Source organism: Chelonia mydas, chromosome 9 (assembly GCF_015237465.2).
Source record: "Chelonia mydas isolate rCheMyd1 chromosome 9, rCheMyd1.pri.v2, whole genome shotgun sequence".
In the NCBI taxonomy this organism is placed as follows: Eukaryota; Metazoa; Chordata; order Testudines; family Cheloniidae; genus Chelonia; species Chelonia mydas.
In genome coordinates this window covers 35,935,737-35,959,293 of record NC_057855.1, presented here as the reverse complement: position 1 = coordinate 35,959,293, position 23,557 = coordinate 35,935,737, and the positions used below count along the sequence as shown (strand labels likewise).

The 23,557-nt window shown below is 47.6% G+C and overlaps 1 protein-coding gene across 1 annotated transcript in view; it reads right to left on the bottom strand.

The window, feature by feature from the left end:
- The window catches only part of CUL3 (cullin 3), a 100,890-nt gene extending 92,037 nt beyond the window's left edge, over positions 1-8,853 (bottom strand). Inside the window, exon 1 of the mRNA XM_037909781.2 lies at positions 8,395-8,853. Within this exon, the coding sequence (XP_037765709.1) occupies positions 8,395-8,460 (66 nt within the window). The 5' untranslated portion in view covers positions 8,461-8,853. The remainder of the gene's footprint in view (positions 1-8,394) is intronic.
- Between the last annotated feature and the right edge of the window lie 14,704 nt (positions 8,854-23,557).

Genomic DNA, 23,557 nt, shown 5'->3' with positions numbered 1-23,557 from the left:
ATAGAGCTTAGGTTTTGGTCCTCCTATGGACATTTTCAAATTGCTGCAGAAGTGACATCTATTTGTAGATCCTTTTCACATTTTTCCAAAAACAGAGATCGGGAAGACAAGACTGTCACTAACAATCTGCTAACACATGGAAGTGAGGCCCAAACTACAGTTTTAAGGAGCTCTTCATTTTCTCTATCCTGAAAACTCAAAAAAGTAAAGATAGTCCTAACACTACTACCTGTAGCTTAATTTAAAAATGTATGTCTCACAATCAAAATAGAACCTTAAACTACTAAAAACCACCTGCTTTCTTTTGAGGGAGCATAGATGGAGAAGTCCACTAATTAGAAAACTGCAAAAATTTTATTTTACATTTAAATCAGGAACCTGCGCTCACACTCCTATAGAACATTATTACAAATGTTCCAGGCTGCATCATATGAAGGAAGCAATTAACAAATGAAACACAACACAAAAGTGAAACAGTATTTTTTCAGAGACCCCAATAATTTATGCAACCTTCATCTAAAAGGTCTTACAATAAAAAGCATCTTCCATCCTGCGTAAGTTGTAAAGCAATTCTCATTTAACTCATTCACCCACCATTGATGCAGATACACCTAGGACAAAAGGGGGTCAATGCTTAACAGCAGTTAAACTACACAACAGTTTAGCAGAAAACAAATACCACCAAATCCACTGAAAAAAGCAGGAAGAATTTAATCACCTAAATTAGAATTTGGCCTGACTACTTCTGTTGTCTCCTTCTCTTGCAAAGACTGCCAAAGAATTTTTATCAATCACAAATGGCCAAGATCTTTTGTTTTTCCGTCTCATTTAAAGGATGGTAGTAATCTCCAGCAGCAAGGTGCTTTCCAACACCATTCTGAGGTATTTAATTCAGTACCAACTTAGCTGGAATCATGGGTACCCAATACCTATCAAGACCAGGCCCGCAGAGAGAAGTGCTGCTAAATAACTAACACCAAGAAGACTTGGGAATCGCCTTGAAACTCTTCCATATAAGGGCTGAATAGACTTGTCCCTGCCTATCTTGAAAGATCTGATGACACCACAGCTAGACATAGTATGGTCATAGAATTAGGAAAAAAAACACACAAAAAAAACATACGAATTTCTTGTAAAACTTCTCCTAAAATTAGTATTAGCACACCTTTATCAACTCAAACACCTAAAACATGGTGAAAATGAACAGATGGCTAGTTTTCAGAGTCCAACCTGTTCAACTCATGCCACCATTTAATCTGAAATATTAATTAAATCCAGTGATGCTCTTTCAATGTTCATGATTAGGTAAAATTTAAGAGCATTTTCACATTAAAGAATGTATACCACTGTTAAATGGGAATTTTCCAAAACAATGCCCATTTCCTTTCAACAAGGAAAATAATGTTGCAGCTTTGTCTTTTTTATTTCAAAGCCCTAAATGTGTTACAGTGAAACTTAACTGATGAATATCCAACTTATTACTACATATTTTAATGCGGGCCAAAAGCTCATTTGCTTTTATAAAAATATGGCTTGTGCATGTGAAATACAGCATACGCTCACAAACGGATGGATGTGATATGTTTATTTAACTATATGGTCTGAAGAGAATAGTATCAGTCATTATGTTTATATTAATTCATTTATTTGGAGCTGAACAAACGTGTGACAAACCATCTTCCCTTTCGCCGCACACCCCATCCCAAAACGCACACCACAGAGAACACGTACTATGAGTCTAAGGCCATGACTACACTACCCGCCGGATCGGTGGGTAGTGATTGATCTATTGGGGATCGATTTATCGCATCTAGTGTAGACACGATAAATCGATCCCCGATCGCTCTGCCGTCGACGCCGGAACTCCACCACGGCGAGAGGCGGAGTCGACAGGGGAGCAGCGGCCATCGATCCCGCCCCGCGAGGACGCCAAGTAAGTGATTCTAAGTCGATCTAAGACACGCCAACTTCAGCTATGCTATACTCATAGCTGAAGTTGCGTATCTTAGATGGATCTCCCCCTCCCCACCCCCCCCAAGTGTAGACCAGGCCTAAGGCTATGTCTACGCTACAGCTTATGTCGACATAATTTATGTCGCTCTGGGATATGAATAAACCACCCCTCTGAGCTACGTAAATTACACCAACATAAGTGCCAGCGTGGACAGCACTACGTCAGCGGGAGAGCTTCTCCCACTAATATAGCTACTGCTGCTCGTGGAGGTGGTTTTATTATGCCGATGGGAGATGAGCTGCAGCAGTGCATGTGTAGAATGCCCTAAATGTAACAGCTTCTGCCACCTGAATACTCACAGTTTTAGTCTACATCAACAAATTATCCAGGTTCTTTCTGAAATCTCAGCTCAGACTCATTCATGTGAATCTACAGATGTTAAAGCAACTTCTTTAATGCTTGGACGGATCCATGCATTATGGATATGTAAATTTTAATTTCACTTCAAGGTACAGCATGTCCCCCCTATCCCGTCCCTCCTCCTTCTTCTTCCCCCCCCCAGGTCAAAACAAGCCATAAAAGAAGCTAATGTTCCCAAAAGCAGAGTTTTCTTTCAGCAATGCAAAGGCCACAGGTACCAGCCACTCTGATTTGCAGGATGTAGGAGTGCCAATGAGACTATCAGCCTTCTTTATTTTTTAAATACAAAAATTAAGCCACTATCTCTTTGCTCTGAATCAGTAGCTTGGAAAACTTAAAACTAATGTAAGCTGATCACTGGGGTTGAAAAGAACAAGCATCCAAGCTACACTTATGCAAAAGAAGGCTGGGCAAATTGGAGCATAACTATCCTATCCATTCCATATTAAATGCATCAGTTTACGGTTTGGGGTATATTTAAACAGACTCTCATTTTACATAACACACATGTATGGGATCTCTCTAACCCTCTCTAAAAATCTTTAAGTAGCCCTGTATCTATGGTTGCAACAACAGCGGACAGGAATAGTTGGTTATGTTCCGGGGGCTGGCAGAAAAATATTTCGTATTTTTGGATAATCCTACAAAAGAGAGCTCTACAGGAAATTAAGATGGTCAAAAGCATTAACAAAGTATGATGCATAAACAAATTAATAACTCACTTCAAGTCAGACTGATCTAACCAACCAATTTCTTGTAGACAACAGTTAATTTCTTGTGATAAAAGTAATAAGAATCCTTGGTGAGAGTCCATCTAATAGCTCTTAAAGTAATGTTATTTGTGTAAATTTATAAAACACTTCTTGTTGTTAGCCCAATTCTCACGTAGTATGTATTTTCACAAGAAACTTGTAGAACTGGATATATTAAGGCTATTTTGTCTTTTCACTATACTCTGACACTTCAGTATGCACTCATGGCCTCTATGTTCACTGGTCAGAAGTCATAACAAAACAGTTCAAATGCAGCTGCAGTAAAGTCAGGCCTGCATTGACTCATCTCTAACAAAGTTTTAAAGACAGAACTAGCATGCTTTTGCTCCATCCACACAGGTCAACTAAATCATGTTAAAAATTATATTTGTTATAATGTTGTTTGAGAGCTTTTTAAATAGTCCTTTAACCAGCAACAACAGGCCCATTGTGACTTGAGTAGAGAAAAGCAACATAAGAATGCTAGAGTACTTTAACAAGAGGGTAAAAGAGAGCAAAAAATATAACTCCTTCCCCACATTTTGGAAAAATAACTAGAACTTCAATGTGTGTTTTGTGCAGCAGACTTAGTACTCTGCAAAGGCACTGTTTTAGTCCTCAAATGTGAACAATGTTTACAAAATATAGCTAATGTACAGACATTCTTTATTATCAATATACAACATAATATGAATTAATCACTTGCCACATTTAACATGTCAAATCAAATTGACTTGAACATCCATTGCACACTAAGTTTTTCTGGTTTCTGTGCAACAGATAGCCAACCAATTAAAGAGAGATTTGTTGAAAAAATTTGCAGAGTTTCAACCCTACGCCAAGTTTCATCTCCAAATTTTTATAGCTGAATTATTGATGCTGACAGAGGTGTGTGTATGAGTACATATTTTAAGTGTTAAGACTATCCTGTTATATTTTTGAAAATTGCATTATTGTACAGGCTCTGAACTCCTGAAAGTTCATACACAAGATTATTTTATTGCACAGCCTTAAAGTAACCATTGTATGCTTAATGCGAACACACAGAACTTTAGTAACAAGATGATAAAAAGTTATTTCCATTATTCTTTCTAGATTTAAGTAATTTCAAAAGGTAAAATTAAAAAAAAAAACCTATACCATCTGTTTTTTGTGTTTGTTTTATGGCCTAATCCCACAATCTAGCCACACTCAAATACCGATATGCTTTAATGTGCATTTAATAAGACAATGTTGCATAAACACCTGTTTTAATATGTTAGAGTTAAACTGGTCACACAAATTTATTTGTTTCTATTGTGAATAGGAAGGGCGGTTTACTGCTCAGGGAATTCTAGTCATTGACTGCTTCTGACTACTGAACAGCCCACTTCAGTCTCTAGATTCCTAAGTACTCTAAGCCTCTGTCTATCCTGCAATTAGACACCCCCGGCTGGCCTGTGCCAGCTGACTCAGGATCTCGGGGTTCAGGAGCTTTTTAACTGGGGTGTAGACGTTTGGTCTTGGGCTGGAGAGCTAGGATCCTGTGAGGTGGGAGGGTCCCAGAGCTCAGACTGCAGCCTGAGCCTATCTACACCACAATTAAACAGCCCTTTAGCCAAGCCTTGGGAGCTGTCAGCTGGCACAGGTCAGTCATGAGTGTCTAACTGCAGTGCAAACATAGGGACTGTTTAACTGTGGTGTAGACATTCAGGTTGCAGCCTGGGCTCTGGGACCGTCCTGCTTCACAGGGTCCTAAAGCCCAGGCTCCGGCCAAGCCCGAAAGTCTACACCACAATTAAACAGCCCCTTAGCCCAAGTCCCCTGAGCACTAGTGAGCTGGCATAGGCTGGTTGCAAGTTTTTAATTGCAAAAACATGCCCTCTGCCACTGCCCTTGAGGGAAGGAAGAGCAGAGTCAGTGAGATTCTGTATACCAGCAGCAGGTTAATACTGAATGACATTTCTATGGAGGGGCATTTGCCACCAAGGTGTGTTTTTACACTCCTTAATTACCAGAAACTAAAAAAACTGGGAAGAAAATAATTTTGCAATAAAATAACGATTCTTAGATAGAGCATTTGTGACTGAGCAACAGTTTTTAACACTGAGTTTATACTTATGCTATTTTTAATTCATACATGAAGAAACAGCAAAAGCATAAAAATTTGAAAAGAAAATTATTGTACACCTTTCCATTATTATTCACCCATGTTTATTATAGGAAAGAAATGCTTAAAATGTTATAGGTAAGTACAGAATATGAAGGGCCATGGCCATCATTAGGGAGTAACCATGACGTTGCTAGATTTCAGGAACTTTACTTGTCCAACAAGGTTACCTTTTCCAGATAATTCAATAGTAAATATTTATTCCCAAATGAAAAACTGAAACAAAATGAAGGAAATGGAGATGTAATACTGCTGAAGATATACGACAAACTACCAGAGAGCACAGAAATGGCGTAACACTGGCAACATTAACAATTCAAAACTAAGAATGATGCATCGGAATTGGAGGTGAAAAGAAAGAACAGTAACCAGATATGAATGTAAATACTAAACACAGGTCCCAGTCTTGCAAACACATGTAACTTCATTTACATGATGAGTCCACTGACGTTATCTGAGCAAATTACACACGTGCCTACATCTTTAGAGAACTGGGGTTATAGTTTTTGGAGTGTGAGATAACTTTTCTCTCTTATAATTACTCACATGATAGTAAATTCTTAAAAGCTGTCATTCACTTCCATGTTCTTTTTTCAGTTAGAAATCCTTTGTGAACTTTTGACTGGGTTTGGTTGCAAAAAAGGAAATGTATTTTAAATAGCAAAACTTGAAAAATACTATCCACAGATATCAGCTTCTACTTTGGAGTTTGGAGGCCTTGATGTCAATATATACTTAAATAATGTGTTAATTTTTAAGGAAGATAATTAGGTAATTTTTGTGAAATAACTGTAATCCATTCTTTAAACAACTCAAAAGGAAAAATTAAAACAATGCTAACAAGAAGCAGTTTGATGGGTAAAAAAATATCAAGCATTCTCAGCATTTATGAGAACAGGGCTACGGGTGAACATTTTTCACCCACGAACAGCATTTCATGTGCTCGGTTATAAGAACTGTCAAAAAATAAAGTGCAAAATAATGTTTATTCTAATCATTGAATTTGCCCTAGTTAGTATACCCTCATCTACATACATAAAGAGATTCTATGCATGGATCCTATTAGCCAAATTTAAAACTTTTATTGTACAAGAGTAGTTTCCTGTAAAATAGATGTACAATTTTTGTCATTAAGAATTTTTGTCATTCTTAATTTTTATGATCATCCCTCTATGATATACAAGTTGTCTAAGGCTGTTTCAGGCAATCAATTATTATTTTTCTATTACTCCAAAAGTTCTAATAATATGAGGTTTATGCGTTGAATAAGAGTGTATTAAAAATAAATAATTTCTTTGGAGATCACTAGCCATAGATCACTTAAAACATTCTAGTCTTTTAATACACAGTATGCAGTGCTGCTTTCTTTGACATTCACTGTTCAACATAAAGAATTATTGCTGATTAGAAGTAGAGTTTAAGGGGGAAGCTGTCCAGTTGAATCAGAGTCCTAAAGATAACTTCCAGCAACTTAAAGAAGTCCTAAAATCCTCAACTTCATTGGCAAGAATTTTGGCTTAGCAAGTCCTCTGCCATATTACATATTGGTAAACTGATGTGAACAGGTATGTCCAGTTTATATGTGAAGGCAACACATTTAATTTGTTTGCCACTGGCTACCTGCATCAGGTGTAACATCAAAAAGTTACAATAAACACTAAAAGCCAGTGACTCAACAGAGTGTCTCCTTTTTAACACGTGTGTGTGTGTGTGTGTACACATACACACACACACACTTGCAGGAAATCACGAAGGATGACTGAAGTTTTCATATTTCTTGTAATGCTAGAAACCATTAACAGCAGTCTTCGCATTCATTTGCTCTAACCTTCAACTGAAAAAACTGTTTAAGCACCAGCACAGATTTATGGCAGTACAAGGTAATAACTAGGCCCATTCACTGAGTAACTAATGTGGCTAGCAATCTCACAGCTGGATATATGAAACAATCCTATGAAAGTTACACAGAGGCTATGTTGCTACCAACTCTTCATGTCACCTGACATTTTACCATCTGACCTAAAATCCCTGCAACATGAAGTTGCAGGAAAACTAGCCCAGAGATGGATTTATAAGACTCCTTATTTTTTTTTAATGTGCATCTATAACTTCTGATTCCTTGTCTGAGAGTCTTTCATTGGAAACTGCATTAAATATATTTTCATAACATATTTGCATAGGTTATGAAAAGGGAAGAACCGCCACAGGTGCCGGTTCCTCTGCATGCTTCTTGCTGGGATGGGAGGGGTCCCCCCCAACTGTCTGTAATACCCACTCTTCCAATCCCAATCCCCTGTAAATGCCTGTGCTGCTCTCCCCCAATTCCCAATCTCCAGTTTCTGTAAAGTGCATCCCCCTCCCAAGCTCCAGTGAGTGCCTGCACTGCCACCCCTCCCCCAGTCCCAGCCCCTAGTGAGTGCCTGTGCCACCGCCAGCCCACTGAGCACCAGTACCACCACCCACAACTCCAGTCAATACCCACCTTGCAGCCACCCCCGTCCTGGGGCCATCCCCAGTAAGTGCCCATACCACCCTCCTTCCACTAGTCCAAGTCCCAATCCCCAGTGCCTGTGCTGGCCCTCCACACCCCTCAGTAAGTGCTCATGCCGCCTCCCCTTTCCCCCCCAGTAAATGCCCATGCTGCCACCTCACCCCTCAGTCCCGGTCCCGGTCCCCAGTGAGCGCCTGTGCCACCCACCAGTGCCGGCCGCAATACCAATGCCGCCACTGCCCCCCAGCCCCCAGCGCCGGTCCCAGTCCTCAGTGAATGCGCGTGCCGCTGCCGCCACCTCCCCCCCCCCGTGCCAGTCCCGGTCCCGAGTAAGTGCCAGTGCCGCCGCCCCCCCAGTCCCCGTCCTTCCTCCCCCGCCTGGCCGCGGTGACAGGTTTCATTGTGCTGATAACAGATGGGGGCACAGAGCGTGTCATCCTCCTCCTCCTCCCGCCGGCTCCCCAGCCCCCCAACTCCTTTCCCCTGCCCTCCCCCCGGCCCCCGGAGTTTCTCCCCCTCGCCCCCAGCCCGCCCCCCGGGGGGAGCAGGGTGACACACCGGGCGGCTGCGGGGCCTGCGGCCGGGCGGAGGCCGGGGCCTGGCGCGGAACCGGTGGCCGGGTACTCACGGGGAAAGCTCGGATCCGCATCTTGGTGTCCTTCCGGCTGCCCGTCCCCTTGCTCAGGTTCGACATCTTCGGACCCGGCTCGAGCGGAGCCTCCTGCGGGGTGAGGGGGGGCTGCGGGGAGACCCCAGGCAGGAGCCCCTGGCGACCTTCACTCCGGGCGGCGGCCCCCGGGGGCTGCGGGGCGGGGAGGAGGGAGGCAGCTACGGGGGGTTCTGGGCGGCGGCGGCGGCGCAGGCCCCGTCTTCGGAGGCGGCGGCGGCGTTTCCTTCACCCTCGTCCGCCGCGATGGCGGACAAACATCGCTCAGTGCGCAGGGCCAAGCGCCCCCCCACCCCTGAGACAGATCCGGCCGCGGCGGCAGGAGGGGCGCGGGGAGGAGCAGGGCGGGCGAGGGGGTGGGGGCTCTGCTGTCTAGATCTCGCGAGACTTCGCTCCGAGCTGTCACTGGCTGCAAAGGGGCGGGGGGAGAGGGAAAGGCAGGAAGAGAAAGCGCGCTGGGGCAAAGGTGGCCGCTGATTGGCTGAATGCGGCGCGTGGGCGGGGGGGCAAACGCAGAGGGGGTCCCGTGGCTGGCCTGGAAGGGGGGAGCAGTGGTGGGATTCGGGGGAAGGGGTTCCTTAGCAGCCCCAGCTGCTGTAAAGAGCCTGTCAGGAGTCTCTCCGGGCCCGTAGACACCACAGACTGAGGTTCTCCACATGCAGGTTTGCGGCGCAGAGGGTCTTCGATGAAACTGACTGCTCACCCCTCTCTGCGACAGACAGGTGTGCAGAATCCCCCTGTGCAGCTCTTCTAATTTCTGCTCCCGTCTGTAGTAGAAATAAAGCAGCTTTGCTAAATGTAAGGTCTTGTGCTCACACAAGAGACCACTGGAATTGCTCTTAAGTACCAGTGGTGTCAATCAGAGGGGAGATGGGGTGGGTGAAGAATAACAAGATTGACCTATGAACTGCTAGTAGCCCTAATGCCCATCTTGGTCAATGCCAGCTATGTTATGTATACATCTTCAAATATTCCTACAATAAAGAAAGTAGTAACTAGTTTTGGGGAAATAACCTTCAGTAATAGGGGTTCAGGTTCATGTGCCATGACTACTTCTACCCTCTATCCACCCACAGCCTCCTTCACGCTAGTATGCAAGCTTGCAGTATAAGGGCCAGGAATGCCTGCTCTAGTAGGTAGAGAACAGCTCTGCATGGGGACTGACTAGTATGCGTTTATCAGAGTAGCAGCCGTGTTAGTCTGTATCCGCAAAAAGAAAAGGAGTACTTGTGGCACCTTAGAGACTAACAAATTTATTTGAGCATAAGCTTTCGTGAGCTACAGCTCACTTCATCGGATGCATTCAGTGGAAAATACAGTGGGGAGATTTGCATACACAGAGAACATGAAACAATGGGTGTTACCATACACACTGTAACAAGAGTGATCAGGTAAGGTGAGCTATTAACAGCAGGAGAGCGGGGAGGGGGGGGAGGAGGAACCTTTTGTAGTTGTAACCCTTCTGCCCATCAGAGCTGGCAGCAACAAGGGCCGGGTTCAATATCTAGGGGATCCATTCCAATAACACAATGCAAACCGGCTCGAGCCCCCACCCAGTGACCTGGGACAAATATATACCACCCCCCTGGGCGCCTCCAAGAGGCAATACTTCCCCTCTCGCAAGCACATAGTCTGAGTGTAGCAAAAAGCCTTTTAATAACAGAGAGAAACAATGTGGCATTATGTTGGGGAAACACCACCAACAGGATTCATAACACAACCCATGAGCAAAAAAAACCACCCCAAGCAAATTGGGGCATGCCCCTTTCCCTCGGGTTCTTGAGTCCCAGCACCCAAACGTCTCTTGAGTCCAGCAATCCACAAATCACCCAAAGTCCAAAAGGTCCAGCCCCAGAGTTCAAAAGTTCATCTGCATAGTGTTACTCCCCCAGTCTGGCTAAAATGTGCCTGTGTGTGGGGGAAAAGGGGTAAGGGGCACCTTACGTGTCCTGAAGCTGACTGCCCCACAGGGCTCTGCTCTGCTACGCTGTCTCACGAACGGCTCTGCTCCACCACGACCGGCTCCGCTTTGCACAGCTCGCCGTCTCACGAACATGCCGCTGTCTCACGACCGGCTCTGCTCCACCACGACCGGCTCCGCTTTGCACAGCTCGCCGTCTCACGAACACGCCACTGTCTCACGAACGGCTCCGCTCCACCACGACCGGCTCCGCTCTGCACAGCTCGCCGTCTCACGAACAGCTCTGCTCAGCTCGCCGTCTCACGAACACGCCGCTGTCTCACGAACGGCTCCGCTCCACCACGACCGGCTCTGCTCTGCACAGCTCGCTGTCTCACGAACAGCTCTGCTCAGCTCGCTGTCTCACGAACGGCTCCGCTCTGCACAGCTTGCCGTCTCACGAACAGCTCTGCTCAGCTCGCCGTCTCACGAACACACCGCTGTCTCACGGACGGCTCCGCTCCACCACGACTGGCTCTGCTCGGCACAGCTCGCTGTCTCACAAACAGCTCTGCTCAGCTCGCTGTCTCACGAACGGCTCTGCTCTGCACAGCTCACCGTCTCACGAACAGCACCACTGCAGTCTAGATCTTCCGGCTCCCCACTACTTGACACAGTGCTCAGTGATTTCAGCTCTTAGTGATTTCAGCTCTCAGTGATTTCAGCTCATAGTAGTGGGGGCCTTAGTGCTGGTTCACCATAAGGCCAAAGTGAATGCAGCACAGTGCCTGTAGCAAGACTCTTAATAGACCCAAAATTAGCTCTGACATTCCACAGTGGAGAGAGACAGAGGTGCAATTGGTGCTTCAGGCCCTCACAAAGGGGCCCACACCACCAGGTACTAATACCTGTCTCAAGTCTCTCTCCATTCACACAGTTTTGGAACCCATGACCCTTGCCTAGCGAGTGCTACTCAGTTGATGGTGAGTCCCTCCATCATAGCAAAAGGCCAAGTACAGTTCCAAGCACAGTTCCCCTAATCAGGGTAATAACAATTTATTCTTCCTGCCCCAATAACAGAGACACTGGGGATCCCACAGCAGCCGAAGTGACCATTTGGGCAGCTATGGCCTCAGTCTAGGCGGGGTGGGTGTGCCTATGCAAATGAGATCAGCCCCTGAAGTTTTTTTTTTCACAACTTGCCACACCTCACCACCAGATGTCAGGGTGGAGCTCATCCTGACACTGCTTACATCCTCCCCCCAGCCGAGAATTTGTCGTCCCGACAAATCACACGCCCTTTATACCAACTCATTGGTTTCCTCCAAAGGGCCTCAGGAAGCCCACTTTAGCTTCCACAAGCCTGTGTGCTAAATGTATTGGCTCCTCACTAGTCACCCCAGGTGCATCATAAGTTAACCGTTTCACTGGTCTTATCACCCTGTCTCGTCTATTGAGACTCTCTGTTGCCGAGGTAGGGGGAACATCCTCTTGAGTGACGGATGGAGAGGCTTCCCTGGAGGGTCCCTCGGCTACTGGCGTAGGCCCCTGCACTCCTAGTTCTAACGCTGGAGGGTCCAAGGTGCCCAGGGCATCCTCTACCTGTGTGTCTCCACTGTCCAATAACCTGTGTGTGTCATCACAGGGGGGTCTCATCAGCGGCACCAGGGTGTCAGAAAGGGGCCTAAATAATTCCGCCATGGGGTTTAGGGCGGAAGAGGGAAAACTCTCGTTTGGTTCAGCTGATCGAGACTGAAATCTTGTCTCCATCCCAGGATACACCAGGGTTGTGTCTTCCTCCTCAGACTCACTCTCAGATGTACAGAATAGGGGTAAGTTAGCTGCAGGGGGCCCGCTGTCTGTGTTGGATGGCGGCTTGGGTCTAGCACCTCTGTTCTGCCCGGCTGCCCTGTCGTGGCCCGTCTCATAAGGGATGCTTACCAATTCCCCCACAGGGAGCAAAAGGTTTCTATGCACCGTCTTTATTTGCCCTGGGCCGTCTTCAGGTTTGATCTTGTAGACCGGCAGATCTCCCAGCTTTTCCATCACCACGTAAGGTATTGCCTTCCATCTGTCAGCTATCTTGTGTTTGCCAGCAATACCCAAATTTCGCAGCAGGACTCTGTCCCCCAGCTGGAGCTCCTGCGAACGCACTCTAGCATCATATCGATGTTTGTTGCGGTCTGCGTTCTTCCGAGCTGCAGCGGTAGCTAAGCGATAAGCATCCCGCAGCTTTTCCCTTAGTCGGGATACATATTGCTGGTGAGTTTCATAGCTATCTCCATCCTCTGATACACCAAAGCACAAGTCTATGGGTAATCTTGGTTCTCGCCCAAACATCAAGAGATATGGGGTGACTCCCGTAGCATCGTTCTTTGTGGCATTGTAGGCATGCACCAGAAATGCGACATGCTGGCTCCAGGTTGCCTTCTGCTCTGGTCGCAAAGTTCCCAACATATCTAATAGGGTTCGGTTGAACCTCTCTGGCTGAGGATCACCTTGGGGGTGATAAGGCGTTGTCCTAGACTTTTTAATTCCTGCTATCTTCAGCACCTCCTTCAGAAGGTGACTCTCAAAATCCCGCCCCTGATCAGAGTGTATCCGAGCCGGGAATCCATAGACTGAGAAATATTTGTCCCACAATACTCGAGCGACGGTCGTGGCCCTCTGATCACGTGTGGGATATGCCTGTGCATACCGTGTAAAATGGTCAGTCACTACTAGAATGTTCCCAACATTCCTCTTGTCTACCTCTACAGACAAGAAATCAATGCATACCAATTCCAAAGGTTTGTTGCTGGTGATGTTCTTGAGATATGCAGCCCTCGTGGGCAGAGTTTTCCTTTGAACACATCGAGCGCAAGTCTCACATTTCCTGCGAACATCTTCAGCCATTCGGGGCCAATAGAACCTACTACGAATAAGTTCCAGGGTCCTCTCCATCCCTAAATGCCCAAAGTCATCATGCAGAGCCCTCATGGCCAGGGCTCTGTACTTTTTTGGCAGCACTAGTTGTGCTCGTTGTTTTTGTAAAGGGTCAGTGGTCATTCGGTGTAGCACTCCCTGAATCAGTTTTAGTTTGGTCCATTCTCTCAATAGTAGTTTACCCTCCGGGTTAGGTGGGACAACCGCAGCTGGGCTTCGCCCCTCCCTTTTGGCAAGTAGTGTATCACGAATGTCAATATCTTGCCGCTGGGCTTCTTGCCAGTCCGCCGCATTGAGCATGGGCAAAGGAGATTGGTCCAATGCAATATAGTTCACTGAAGCAGAAGGCATGCATTCAGGGGGCAGGCCCAAAGCTTCTGCAACACATCCCTGAAGGCTCTCACGGGCCTCTGGCTCTCGGCGACTCACACTGCAAATAGCTCTCACTCCATCTGTGGGTATCACAGCAACTTCTGGAGCCTGTGGACGCCTGGACAATGCATCTGCATCTACATTGCTTCTCCCTGATCGGTACTGAATGCTGAACTCATAGCTAGCCAAGGCGGCTACCCATCTCTGCCCTGTAGCATCCAGCTTAGCACTTGTTAACACATAAGTCAGTGGATTGTTGTCTGTCCACACCTGGAACTGAGCACCATACAAGTAGTCTCGAAATTTCTCAGTGATGGCCCATTTCAGGGCCAAAAATTCCAGCTTGTGGGTGGGATAGCGAGTTTCACTATCAGACAATCCTCGGCTGGCAAAGGCTACAGGTTTACGTTTGCCTTCCACTTCCTGGTACAGGACTGCTCCCAGACCCTCCAAACTGGCATCAGTATGCAGGATAAAGGGTTTGCTTGGGTCAGCAAAAACTAGGACTGGAGCATGAGTTAGGCAAGTAATGATTTCTCGAAAAGCCCTTTCACATCTCTCATCCCACCGTGGCCCAAATGGTTCAAATGGGCCATAGTGTCTCTGCACAGGGGGCTTTGGAGACCTCCCCTTATTCTTGGACTTAGATTTGTTCTTGCTGGACTGATGTCCCCTGGTGAGATCGTTCAGAGGCTTTACAATCGTAGCATAGTTTTTCACAAATCTGCGGTAGTAGCCACTAAATCCGAGAAAGGTCTTGAGTTCTCTGTAGTTACTTGGATGTGGCCATGTAGTGAGTGCTTCTATTTTATCAGGATCAGTACTCACACCCTCTTGGGACACGATGTGACCCACATACTTCACTGAGGTTCTGCAGAACTGGCATTTGTCAATTGAAAGCTTCAGACCATAATCCTCCAACCTATCAAGCACTTTAAGAAGTCTTTCTTCATGCTCCTCTAAGGTTCTTCCAAACACAATCAGGTCATCCAAATAAACTAACACTTGCAGTAAATTCATGTCTCCCACAACTTTCTCCATGAGACGTTGAAAGGTGGCAGGTGCTCCAGAAATCCCTTGGGGCATGCGTTCGAACTGATAAAACCCTAATGGGCAGATGAAGGCTGTCTTCTCCTTATCTTCTTCTCCCAGAGGGATCTGGTAGTATCCACTTCGAAGATCCAACACAGAGAACCACTGGCTTCCCAGCAAACAGTCTAAGGCATCTTGCACTCGAGGCATAGTGTACTGGTCGACCACAGTACGGCTGTTTAGGGTGCGGTAGTCAATACACATCCGAATTTTCCCATTCTTTTTACGGACTACCACAATGGGTGAGGCGTATGGGCTGCGGGACTCTGTAATGATGCCATTCGCAGCCAGCTCCTGAAGATGATGTCGCACATCTTCCATCTCAGAGAGAGCAATCTTCCTAGATCTCTCCCTGAAAGGTCGAGAGTCATGGAGTCTGATATTGTGCTCTACTCCTTTTGCACATCCCACATCCCACTCATGCAGTGAGAACACCTTGGATCTTTCACAAAGTTTCTTCCTCAGGCGATCTTTCCAGTCCTCGGACACTGGTGAATCTCCAAAGTCAAACTTTGCTGGGTCTATTGTGGGAACTTGAGTTTCACACTGGGGTTTTACAATCGACTCAGGCTCAAAGAGGTCTGCTATCTTTTGTCCTTGCTTCACAACAACATCACGACTCGTTTCATTAGCAATCAGTATAGTCACCCTTTCCTGGGCGTCAGCAGGTAGGGTTATGACTCCACTGGGGACCAGCACTCCTTCAGGGAGCTCTCCTCCCATCGGCTGCTCTATCATTGCTAACGTCCGTTTACTGCCTTTCAGACAGGTACTCATGACAAGCACTTCTTGCTCCGTCCTTGCAGGCACTACTAAGGGGGTCGTGCCCGCGTACTTCAGTGCCCCAAGTGGTAGCTCAGATGTCTCCCTTTTAGAGCTCTCAATTTTCCTATAGGCTTCAGCACAAAGCGTATGGATCATCAGGGTATTCAGGTACTGGTCCCCAGCCCGCCTTCTGCAGTAATCCGCGAGTACCTTGAAGAGACTGGAGTTGGTCCCTATCAGCACAGACATATCAGAGGTCCCTTTAGGGTCAGGGCATATTAAGGCAGCTGTGTCTACCTCTTCTCTTACCCCAGCAACCTCCTCTGGGAATTCCAGGTGCGCTATGACATACCCTTGGTAGGGGTATTCATCCATGCTGAGGCCACACAGGCCAAGGCCAGTCAGTGGCTGTATAGGCAGGTGCCTAAGCATCTGCTGGTAGAATGACTGAAATATAATAGTCACTTGAGATCCAGTGTCAAGCACTGCTTTACACTCCACCCCTTCAATCCTCACCGTGACCTCTGCTCGAGGCCCTATCAGCCCTGCGGGGATCCCAGCTGGACAGTCTTTTCTGGGGGAATCTTCAAATCCTGCAGACCTGGGGGGTCCCCGTCCCCAGACCCTCTGGCAGCTACCGGATCTCTCCCAACTGATCCTCAGCTTTCCATACACTAAGGAGGGGTTTTCTTCATTACGGCACTTGGCAGCACTGTGTCCATCCTGACCACATCGGTAGCAGAAGAATTGACATTTCCCCCTTCGCCTGGGTGGGATGGTGGCTCTAAGTGTGGGCTTCTCAATTGCCACCGTTTGAGGCTTCTTATTCCTGGAAGTCTTAACTTGGTCAATGGTACTTTGCAGCTCAGCTATCCGTTCCGTCAGGACCTGCATTTGTTGGGCAAGTTCCTCTCTGGTGCTCACCATCAGTACACTGGCCGCTTGCAGTGGTGTTGTGCTGGCTGGATCCGATGTTTGGGCTTCCCAAAATTCACTGGCAGCCTGCCTTTCTTCCTCCTCTCTGACCTCTTTTATCAGCTGGGAGTAACTTGGGGGATGTTCCCGTCGTTCTCTTAGCTGGAGATGAAGTAGAATCGGGTTCTGATACTGAGTTCCTCTTACAATTTGAGCCAGTCTGGTCCGATCCATCTGCTCAGCAGTCACTGCTCCCCTCAAGACAGCTCTCTGAAGCAGTCTCTCCAGTCTCTGTATGTAGGCTGAAGCCTTCTCGCCCTTTTGTTGTCGGGAATTAAGGAACTTACAGTAGCTGTCTTCAGGGTCCTCTACGCTCCCAAAGTTGTGTTCAAGGGCCTCTAGGCAGTCCTTCACACTGACCCCAGGGTCAGTGAGCTTCAGGGTGCGAATCACATCTAATGCCGGGCCGCCAAGGCTCTCTATGAGGCATCTTCGCTTTTCTGCATCTGGTACGGCCCACTCTTGCAGCATTTCAGTGGTATGCTCTAACCAGGGTTCAAACTCCTCCTCCCCAGCAAATAATCTTAACTTACGACAAGAGTTTGACGCAGCATGGGACAGCACAACCTTTTCCAATGTTTGCCCCAGAGCTTTTGTCCAATCATCAGCCGAGGCTGCAGCCTCTGAGCTAGAAGCTGCTGAGCCAGGGCCCAACAAACCTGACAAATTAGCCATTATACAAACAGTAATTTCCTCAAAATATAAGCACAAACAAAAAAAATATAAATTGTTTTCCAATGTAGTGGATCACTCAACAGGTGCTTGCGAGGGGTACTGACCCAGGGATCCCGGACGAGCCCCCAAAAATGTAACCCTTCTGCCCATCAGAGCTGGCAGCAACAAGGGCCGGGTTCAATATCTAGGGGATCCATTCCAATAACACAATGCAAACCGGCTCGAGCCCCCACCCAGTGACCTGGGACAAATATATACCACCCCCCTGGGCGCCTCCAAGAGGCAATACTTCCCCTCTCGCAAGCACATAGTCTGAGTGTAGCAAAAAGCCTTTTAATAACAGAGAGAAACAATGTGGCATTATGTTGGGGAAACACCACCAACAGGATTCATAACACAACCCATGAGCAAAAAAAACCACCCCAAGCAAATTGGGGCATGCCCCTTTCCCTCGGGTTCTTGAGTCCCAGCACCCAAACGTCTCTTGAGTCCAGCAATCCACAAATCACCCAAAGTCCAAAAGGTCCAGCCCCAGAGTTCAAAAGTTCATCTGCATAGTGTTACTCCCCCAGTCTGGCTAAAATGTGCCTGTGTGTGGGGGAAAGGGGTAAGGGGCACCTTACGTGTCCTGAAGCTGACTGCCCCACAGGGCTCTGCTCTGCTACGCTGTCTCACGAACGGCTCTGCTCCACCACGACCGGCTCCGCTTTGCACAGCTCGCCGTCTCACGAACATGCCGCTGTCTCACGACCGGCTCTGCTCCACCACGACCGGCTCCGCTTTGCACAGCTCGCCGTCTCACGAACACGCCACTGTCTCACGAACGGCTCCGCTCCACCACGACCGGCTCCGCTCTGCACAGCTCGCCGTCTCACGAACAGCTCTGCTCAGCTCGCCGTCTCACGAACACGCCGCTGTCTCACGAACGGCTCCGCTCCACCACGACCGGCTCTGCTCTGCACAGCTCGCTGTCTCACGAACAGCTCTGCTCAGCTCGCTGTCTCACGAACGGCTCCGCTCTGCACAGCTTGCCGTCTCACGAACAGCTCTGCTCAGCTCGCCGTCTCACGAACACACCGCTGTCTCACGGACGGCTCCGCTCCACCACGACCGGCTCTGCTCGGCACAGCTCGCTGTCTCACAAACAGCTCTGCTCAGCTCGCTGTCTCACGAACGGCTCTGCTCTGCACAGCTCACCGTCTCACGAACAGCACCACTGCAGTCTAGATCTTCCGGCTCCCCACTACTTGACACAGTGCTCAGTGATTTCAGCTCTTAGTGATTTCAGCTCTCAGTGATTTCAGCTCATAGTAGTGGGGGCCTTAGTGCTGGTTCACCATAAGGCCAAAGTGAATGCAGCACAGTGCCTGTAGCAAGACTCTTAATAGACCCAAAATTAGCTCTGACATTCCACAGTGGAGAGAGACAGAGGTGCAATTGGTGCTTCAGGCCCTCACAAAGGGGCCCACACCACCAGGTACTAATACCTGTCTCAAGTCTCTCTCCATTCACACAGTTTTGGAACCCATGACCCTTGCCTAGCGAGTGCTACTCAGTTGATGGTGAGTCCCTCCATCATAGCAAAAGGCCAAGTACAGTTCCAAGCACAGTTCCCCTAATCAGGGTAATAACAATTTATTCTTCCTGCCCCAATAACAGAGACACTGGGGATCCCACAGCAGCCGAAGTGACCATTTGGGCAGCTATGGCCTCAGTCTAGGCGGGGTGGGTGTGCCTATGCAAATGAGATCAGCCCCTGAAGTTTTTTTTTTCACAACTTGCCACACCTCACCACCAGATGTCAGGGTGGAGCTCATCCTGACACTGCTTACATCGTGATAATCAAGGTGGGCCATTTCCAGCAGTTGACAAGAACGTGTGAGGAATGGGAGGGGGGGGGGGAAATAAACATGGGGAAATAGTATGCATTTGAAGGTCACATGGCTAAATGCACCATTGGAAGGTGCTCCAGTACTACAGTGATGAGCACAGTATAAGGACCTACACAGAATACTTTCCGTTCAGTATGACAGGCATGCTGCTTTTACTAGTATTTTTTCAAGTGACATGATCATAGAATCATAGAATCTCAGGTTGGAAGGGACCTCTTTGTATGGCCCTCCCCACCGTGCTCCTCCCCACATCCCTCCTGCCACCTAATTGACAATGCCTATCTGCCACTCAATTGAAACCTCTTAATAGTAAAAAGAAAAGGAGTACTTGTGGCACCTTAGAGACTAACCAGTTTATTTGAGCATGAGCTTTCGTGAGCTACAGCTCACTTCATCGGATGCATAGCATATCGTGGAAACTTCTGCAGTTTCCACGATATGCTATGCATCCGATGAAGTGAGCTGTAGCTCACGAAAGCTCATGCTCAAATAAACTGGTTAGTCTCTAAGGTGCCACAAGTACTCCTTTTCTTTTTACGAATACAGACTAACACGGCTGTTACTCTGAAACCTCTCTTAATAGTAGTACATCTGCAGTACTTTACCCTCAAACCAAACAGGAGACTTTGGAAAAGTTGTCTTTACATACACATAGTGCCAACAGGGATCAAAGCGGGAGTGGTTGAGCAGTTAGTGTGGAGAATTTCAATTCAAATTGAAATGTATGTGCCACCCAATTAGCCCCTTGTTTAGCTTCACACCTTCATTAACTACTTTCAGACCACCTCACTGAAGCAATAATCCTCTGCATTACAGTCACAGTATAAAAAACAAAATAACCGAGACTGTAAGGGGGCTGAAATAAGACAAGTTTATTTAAGAACAGTGATACAATGCACACTTTCTATACATACTGCCATAGGAAAACAACCTTCAAAACCTTCTACTATTTCCATTCACTGAAGAGCTGTGTGAATTTCCTTCCAACCTAAGGTCACACTAATGGAGAAGCGCGTAGCGATTGCACTGTGGAAGCTGGCTACTCCAGACTGCTACCAATCAGTCGCTAATCAGTACGGAGTGGGAAAGTGAACCGTTGCACTTGTGTTGACAGAAGTCTGCAGGGCTATTAATCGCATCCTGCTCTGAAAGACCGTGACTCTGGACAACGTGCATGACATTGTGGATGGCTTTGCACAAATGGGCTTCCTTAACTGCAGAGGGGTGATAGATGGCACACATATTCCAATTCTGGCACCAGACCACCTAGCCACCAAGTACATTAATCGCCAGGGGTATTTCTCAATGGTTCTCCAGGTGCTTGTGGATCACTGTGGGTGTTTCACAGAAATTAACACAGGCTGGTCCGGAAAGATGCATAACTCATGCATCTTTCAGAACACTGGTCTGTTCAGGAAGCTGCAAGCAGGGACTTTCTTCCTGGACCAGAAGATCACCGTAGGGAAAGTCGAAATGCCCACTGTGATCTTGGGAGGCCCCGCCTACCCCTTAATGCCATGGCTTATGAAGCCATACGCGGGGCAACTTGACAGCAGCAAGGAGCTGTTCAACAAAACAGGCTAAGCAAGTGCAGAATGACTGTTGAGTGTGCTTTTGGCTGTTTAAAAGCCCGCTGGTGCTGCCTCTATGGAAAGCTGGACCGGGCCGATGACAATATTCCTATGCTTATAGCCACATGCTGTATGCTCCATAATATTTGTGAAGGGAAGGGTGAAAGCTTCACTCAGGGCTGGACTGCAGAGGCTCAGCGCCTGGAGGTTGAGTTTGAACAGCCAGAGACCAGGGCTATTAGAGGGGCACAGCGTGGGACCATAAGGATCAGGGATGCCTTGAGGCAGCAATTTGAAGCTGAAAGCCACTAATATTTGTTGCTATGCTCGGGATTGCACTGCTTGTAATGCTAGGAGGTGATTGGTGCGCATGATGCAATAAGGGGGTTTAACATAATTGTATGTTGCTTTGCAGTGCTCTTTTTGCTTTCAATTAATAGAATAAAGATTGCTTTCAAACCAACACAATTCTTTTATTAAAAGACAACAACCGGAGGAGAGACCAAAAAAAAAAAAAAAACATCAGCAGTGAGGGGCATGGGGGAAGGAAAGGTCCCAGGAGGGAGAGGGGTCCCAGGACAGCTAAAGATTTGTGTATGTCCAGGGATCATATTCAACCTTCTCCTTTGGAGTACTGTGCAGTGGGTACTGTACTTCAGCAGGGCCAAACTGCAGAGGGATGGGTGTTGAGTACAGTGGGAGTCCACAGTGCTGGACTGTGAGGGGAGAGGAGTGGAATGCCGCGGGTATAGACTGGAGCCAGGAGGTTGATAAGCACTCCATAACCTTTAAGAGCCGCTCCGCTGCTTCATTCTGGTGTGCTGCATTCTCCTTTTGGTCCCTCTTCTCACTGTCCTGCCACTCCTTCAATTCCTGTTTCTTGGTGGCGGAGTGCACCACACAGAAAGTCCTCCTTCATTCTTCTTGGTCGCTTTCTTATTCTGCACATTCAGCTGCCGATAACAAAGAACGACGCTGGGCTCCCAATGTCATCTCTGTGAAGTTTAAACGCAACATTTTACAGAAGCAGTATTGTTTGCAACACAGAGAACACTGATTCAGTGATTTAAAACACATCCAGTACTCACACACCTGCCACTAACTGGCTGACCCCAGGCAAGCACACATGAGCCACAAGACCCGCAAAATGGTGAGTAGCCGCAGGGTCAGGGTAAATCACTCTTCCCAGACCCTGCTGTACACTGGGCACATGGCTCTTGGGGAGAGCCAGCACCGTAGGGGGGGCGGATAATCATTCCTGTCCCCACACTTTCCATAGGATGTGATCATTATGGCAGATATTTCGCTGCTGAGGGTGAACAGGGAGTCAAGGGGGGCAGCTTCCACCCTGCGGCTTCCACCCTGGCCCCTATGCAGCTTGCCTGTGTGCAGCAATGGTCCTCCCTCCCCCTTTCCCCCATGACGGCACAGTGGTGTGGGAAAGTTACCGTTAATGGGGCAAGAAAAAAAGCAGTTCTGCTGAAGAACGTGTGGCAGCAGATTGCCCAGTATCTCCACGAGAGTTTCCTGGAGATCTCTGAGGGAGATTCCCGTGAAGTGAAGGTGTCAGTCAACAGCCTGTTCTGCCGCTCAGACTCGGCATGTGGGGGGAGACAAGCCTGCTGTCTGCAGCCCTCCTGCCCCCAACAACTCGCTTCAGCAATTCCCAAAATCAGATCCACTTACCAGGGGCCTCTTCTCCTGTTTGCACTTCGCCACTCTCCAACAGCTGTGACTGGCTACCTTCCTCCAGGGTAGAAAAGAGCTCCTGGCTGCATGCATCTCTGGCCTCCGAGTCTTCCTCTGCCTCTGGGTCCTCCTCCCACTCCACATCCTCGTCCAAGATTTCCTTCTCCTGGCTTGGTCCAGTCTTGACAGGCGCATGAGCCACTGAAGTATCCACAGTGGCCTTCGCAGTGGAGGTGGGGTGGCTGCCAAGTATTGCATCCAGCTCTTTATAGAACCGGAAGCTTGTGGGTGGGTGTTCCGCAGCTCCTTCACTTTGACCCTGCACTGCAATGTGTCTCGGTCATGGCCCCTTTCTGTCATGCATCGTGAAATCTGTCCGTAGGTATAATTCCTACGGCTGGAGCACAGTTGGGACTGGACAGCCTCCTCTCCCCAAATGCTGATAAGGTCCAGCAGCTCGGCATTGCTCAAGCTGGGGATCGCCTGGTGCGTGGAGCAGGCATGGCCACCTAAAAAGATGGGCTGAGACCACTGCATGCATCACCAAGCAAACAGGAAGGGGACTTCCAAATTTCCAAAGGAATTTACGGGGTGGGGATGAGGGTTGGTCACCTGAGGCAGGGCAGTAGAGTTCAAACCAATGACCAGCGAGGCAAGAACAGGCATCGTGGGACACCTCCCGGAGGCCAATCACAGTCCTGTAATCGCCATGGTGTCTACACTTGCACCGCAGCGCTGTAGCCCTGGCACAAAAAGCTGTATGCGTCTCGTTGGGGTGCTGCTAAGTGGCTTGGCAGTGTTTACACCTCAGGAGTTACAGCACAGAAAGCTGCTTTACTGCACAGAAATCTTCCAGTGTAGACAGGGCCTTACAGCTGCACAGCTGCATTGGTACAGCTGTGCCATTGTCAGCTTGTGAGTGTAGACATGGCCTAGCTCCTAACAGCATCCTAACAGAAAACGTCCTAACAGAAGATGTCAATCCATAAAGCAGGGGTGATGTAATAATGAAATACTGTTTTTGACAACAGAGTCTGTATGCTTGGGCATGAACACAGTACTAACGTAGATTCTAGTGCATGCAAGGATACCTGGCAATGAAATAGTAGATAAAGAAGCAAAAAATGCTTTTAAACATGGAGAAAATGATATAGAGATTCCTCTCAGTATTCAGGAATTTAAAAGGTTAATTAAAAAAGGATTTAAAAAGGAATGGTAAAAATTGTGGACCATGAATAAAAGAGGAAGAAGATTGATTCTATGAAATA